Raw genomic sequence first — 5,202 nt, 5'->3', positions numbered from 1 at the left:
ATAATAAATAAAATAAATATTTAAAAAAAATTTAACAAAATAGAAGCTAGTAATACAGGTTTTGGCAGATTGATAATGTGAGTTAAAGAGACACAGAAAAATGGAAATCATGAATAGAAACAATTCTATTTAGTTTACTACAAAGAGAAACCAAGCAATAGATGGAAAGAATGTTAAGTACCTTCTTCTTTAAAATGAGAGAAATAGAAGAATGCTTGATTAAAGAATGAAAAGTTCCTGTCTCAAAAAACCAAAGGAAAAAAAAAAGAATGAAAAGTTGACAATTTAGGAAGAAAAGAAAACTGCTAAAGTAATATATTCTGAAATAATTCAGAAGGCAATGGAGAAGATGCCTTTAGATTACGGCATGGGAAGTTCCTTTAGAAATAGACGTAGCAAGGAAGAATATGAGTAGAAATGACAGAGATGATGGTTGAGTGTGTAGTCCTCTTTTGATTGCTTCAGTATTCTCAGAAAACTAAAAAGCAAGATCATTAATTGGGAGCACTAATGCTTTGAGAAAAAAAGTAGAAGGTAGTTGAAGAAGAAAGATAACTCTAAAATAATGAAGTAAATCCAGAGAACTACAACAATTCAGTGTTAAGTAGAGCAATCACTTCAAACAACAGTGCATATATTCTTGAAATACTACAAGTGTATGAAGAACACAATCCATGTATATTTGCCTATCGTTGTCTAGCACTCAAGAAAATGCCTGGAACACAGGAGGTCTTTAATAAATGCATGCTGAATTGATTAACTGAGCAAAAGACTTTTTATTTCTCTACCCAATCTGGCCACATAATTCACATTACGCTTAAACTTTAATGAAAACTTAACCCATTAAGGGAATTTTGCTGGTTTAAATGAAAAAGGAAACAGAATTACCTTGATATAACTCAAACAATACGTACGTTTATTAGAAAATCTCAGACTAAAAACTAAACCAGATCAACCCCTCACTGTATAGATGAGGAAAATGAGGCCAAGAGGTCAATCTACTGCTAGTCAAATAGTTTCACTTGAAGTCATTCATAAGTTCTACAGAGAGAAAAGTTAAAATAAAAAACAAAAAGCTTACTTTGCCATGTTTTTCCTTCATGGCATTACTTTGGTTGTCTGTTTCTGTCTTCTTGGTATCATCTTTTGGTTGGTCTGCCTTAGCTTTGTTTTCATCAGCAATTAAGTTTTTCTCAGTTGCACTACTTGAATTATACTCCCATTTCACAAACTTCTCTTCTACTATGCCTTTCAGCTGAAAGTCATCCATTCTTTTTGGGTCAAAGCCTTCAATCTATATAAAAAGGCATTCCAAATTGGTAGTAGAAAAATTATTTTTAAAAAAAGAAAGAGAAAGAGGAAAGAAAAGATAGAAAAACCAGAATTTCACCTTAAAATGTTTGAGCACAACACTCATCAAGAACTATATATACATCAAGAACATATATATACACATATACATCACAAACTCAAGCTTACCCAACTTCCAAGTAAGCAAGGAAGAAGAGGGGGCTTTCTTTGTTGAAGAAAAAACATCACCATTAAAGCAAAGCAGTAAGAAGGGATTCCACCATCAGTTTGGGAGTCAATATAGCACAACTGCAAAACAGAAAAGAACAAAATCCTAGCATTTAGCTTTCTTCAATTTTCATAGTATAAGTAGCTCATTCTTCACTGTTAAAAAAAAGTTCAAAAAACAATGAAACTTAAGAAATAATCTGAAATATCACCATCCAGAACGTATTGCCTCATGTTCCTAGTTCCCTGCTCATATAGCCCACTCTGATGGAGGACTTCACTGTGTAGCCTATACTTAACACTGCAAACATCTTGCCACCCCCCACCCCCAAATTAGTGCAATTACAGGTGTATATACCAACACATCAGGCAAGAAAAACCTTTTTAGAATTCAATGATCTCAGCCAGGTGGTGGTGGCACATGCCTTTAATCCCAGCACTCAGGAGGCAGAGTAGGCGTGTCTCTGTGAGTTTGAGGCCAGCCTGGTTTATAAGAGCTAGTTGCAGGACAGGCTCCAAAGCTACAGAGAAATCGTGTCTCGAAAAACCAAAAAAGGAAAAAAAAAAGAAAAAGAATTCCATGATCTCTTTTTAGATGTCAAACATCTAAAATAAATAGAAAATAAAAATAAGGCCAGGCAAATTGGCACACACCTTTAATCCCAGTACTTGAGAGGTAAACAGAGGTGGATCTCTGCAAGTGTGAGGCCAGCCTGGTCTACATAGTCAGTTCTAAGACAGAGAAAATAATAGAGACCCCGTCTCAAAGAAATCAAAATTAAAAATAAAAAACTTAAAATTTAAAGATTTAAATTTTAAATACAATTCTTTAATAAAAATTAAGAAAATCAGGTAGCTTGACTAGGATTTATGAATGATAAAACTAAATAGCTTTATTACCTTGATTTAAAAGGTTTTATCTGCCGGGCGGTGGTGGCGCACGCCTTTAATCCCAGCACTCGGGAGGCAGAGGCAGGTGGATCTCTGTGAGTTCGAGACCAGCCTGGTCTACAAGAGCTAGTTCCAGGACAGGCTCCAAAACCACAGAGAAACCCTGTCTTGAAAAACCAAAAAAAGAATAAAAATAAAAATAAATAAATAAATAAAAGGTTTTATCTATAAAACTACCTATCACCAGAACTCAAAGAATGTATATTAACTACTTAAAAGAAAAGAGACTGACCTTAGTGCTCATACTTTCAAGTTAAACTACATGACAACTGATGCCACAAGGATCGCTACTATCTAAGAGGGTCTCCTGTCACTGACTTTTGATCTGCCATCTGACCCAAAAGAATTAAATCTTCAGTACTTTGAATCACAAATTCTTACTCCATCCTGTCTGGGGTACTTCCTACCTAACTAGCCACTCTACCAGCCTATTAGAGAGCCAAAGTTATGGCTAGATACCCTCTTCCCTGGGACACCTCATCATGCATTTTGCATCCCCACTCATCTCTCTCTACAATACTGAGTTCTCACAGACCATCTCTAAGAGTGAATGTTGCCACTATGGTCCCGAGTGCCAGTTTGTCCATAGTCTAGATGAGCTACACTAGCCAACTCCCACTTCAAGTACAACATAAAACTCTACCACAAGTTCTACTTTCTAGGGTTACTATGCCTATGGCTTGAAATGCCATTTCATCCACAACCCCAACAAAGACCTGGCTATCACATCTACCCTGCATGTGCTGTATTTAAGACAGAGACTCACTGCATAACCCAAGATGACTCTAAACTAGCAATTCTCTTACCTTAGACCCCCAAGTGCTAGAATTAAATAGTGTATTGGCTCTGTTCAACTCTTACCTCTGGGAATATCATGTGCCATAAAGAACTGATTCCTATAGACAATTTTTCCTAAACTGTGAGAATCAGTGTCTGGTGATGGGAGTTTCCCCAATGGAGGAAAGAAGTAAAAGTCACTGCCAAATCCCTCCCCAACTAGTTATTTTTATTTATTTATTTTATTTATTATAGTAACATTTTATTTGTATGCATCGAGCCATTGGCTTCCCTACTAATTTTTTCCTATGGAATTAGAAATGATACTAGAAAATCGGTGAGGCTCATGCCTTTAGTATCAGCTCTTGGGAGGCAGAAGCAGATGGATCTCTGTGAATTCAAGGCCAACTTGGTCTACAGAATGAGTTCCAGAACAGCCAGGGCGGTTACACAGAGAAACCCTGTCTTGAAAATAAAAAAAAAAGATACTATAATTATAGTATAATATTCAATAACATATATAAAATAATAATTAACAAATTATAAAAAATATAAGTGCTTTAAAAAATAAATAATGGCTAGAGTTAATCCACAGGTTAAGAGCACTTGTCCTTGTAGAGGACCTGGGTTTGATTCTCAGCACCTGTGGCAGCTCTCAAGCTTCTGTAACTCCAAGACCAGGGGTTCCAACACCCTCTTCTGACCTCCCAGATTCCAGGCACCCAAGATATACAAGGTAGCAAAACACTTGTACACATAAAGTGAATTTTTTTTTTCCGAGACAGGGTTTCTCTGTAGCTTTGGTGCCTGTCCCAGAACTAGCTCTTGTAGACCAGGCAGGCCTCGAACTCACAGAGATCCACCTGCCTTTGCCTCCCGAGTGCTGGGATTAAAGGAGTGCGCCACCACCGCCTGGCAAGTAAATAAATTTTTAAAAATATGTAAGTGTATAAGTTAAACAAAAAATTCCAAAAGTAAATAATTTACAAGCTTCAAATAACTTAATGCACTGCACTGTCATAAAATTCCTATTTTATTCTCTTATCTTCCACATGTGAATAAAGGTAAAACCAGTATGTATAATGGCTCAAGGTCATCAACAGTTTCAACTGGAAAAGGGAACTTACTACAAGCCAGTGAAACTTTATCTGATGTCCATAATGAAACCAGACACAGGATTTTCTGTAGGCGACAGACAACTATTTCCTCCTACATTATAATATGTATGAGAACAAGAAAAGGCTTGACTTATTTTCTTCTGTTCCACTTACCTTAGCCCAGTAGCGAAAGGCTAACACTAAGGGAGTAAAGACAGGCTCCACTTTGCCAAGAGCAGCAAGTAAGTCAGTAGTGAGACATGCCATATCATTTCCAGCACTCACTCTACATAGTAAACCACTGTGAATGAGAAACAAATTTTGTTGCATTAATACCTTTAAAAGCAGAATGCTTCAAAAACCCGAGGCTATCTTTTTCAGTCAATGTATTTTAATAACCAGAAAAGTTACTGCATGAATGGAGAAATTGTTCAGCAGTTAAGAGCCTGTACTGTTCTTGCAAAAGACTGCAGTTGTTTTTAGTATCCACAAAGATACACATATAACAGCAATTGTTTTCAGTCATAGCAAAACATTTTTTTCTGCTCCTTTACTTATTGTGTATGAACATGTGTGCCATGATATGTATGTGGAAGTCAGAGGAAATTTGTGGAAGTTGGTTCTTTGTTCCATGTGGGTCCCATATATCAAACTCAGATGGTCAGGTTTGGAGACAAGCAACTTTATCCACTGAGCCATCTTATAAGCCCACATTTTTGGACCATGTAAGGACAAGATCTTGCTATAAAGCCCAAGCTAAGATTACAAGCTCAAGCCACCAATGAATGACACTAACATATTCAATGTCAATTACCATAGCTTGCTTCTCTTCTAGTTCATTCTTTTTTTTGGGGGGGGG

At 36.6% G+C, this 5,202-nt stretch overlaps 1 protein-coding gene across 5 annotated transcripts in view; it reads right to left on the bottom strand.

The window, feature by feature from the left end:
* The window catches only part of Tut4 (terminal uridylyl transferase 4), a 99,470-nt gene that overhangs the window by 55,771 nt on the left and 38,497 nt on the right, over positions 1-5,202 (bottom strand). For all 5 annotated transcript variants that reach the window (XM_013348546.2, XM_013348547.2, XM_026781896.1 and 2 more), the window contains exons 9-11: positions 4,518-4,644; positions 1,480-1,599; positions 1,082-1,294 (exon numbers count right to left, since the gene is read on the bottom strand). In XM_013348546.2, coding sequence (XP_013204000.1) covers positions 1,082-1,294; positions 1,480-1,599; positions 4,518-4,644 — 460 coding nt within the window. The remainder of the gene's footprint in view (positions 1-1,081; positions 1,295-1,479; positions 1,600-4,517; positions 4,645-5,202) is intronic.

Source organism: Microtus ochrogaster, chromosome 10 (genome assembly GCF_000317375.1).
Source record: "Microtus ochrogaster isolate Prairie Vole_2 chromosome 10, MicOch1.0, whole genome shotgun sequence".
Taxonomy (NCBI): Eukaryota; Metazoa; Chordata; class Mammalia; order Rodentia; family Cricetidae; genus Microtus; species Microtus ochrogaster.
The sequence above is the reverse complement of the archived record's forward strand: the minus strand, read 5'-3'. Positions and strand labels throughout refer to the sequence as shown.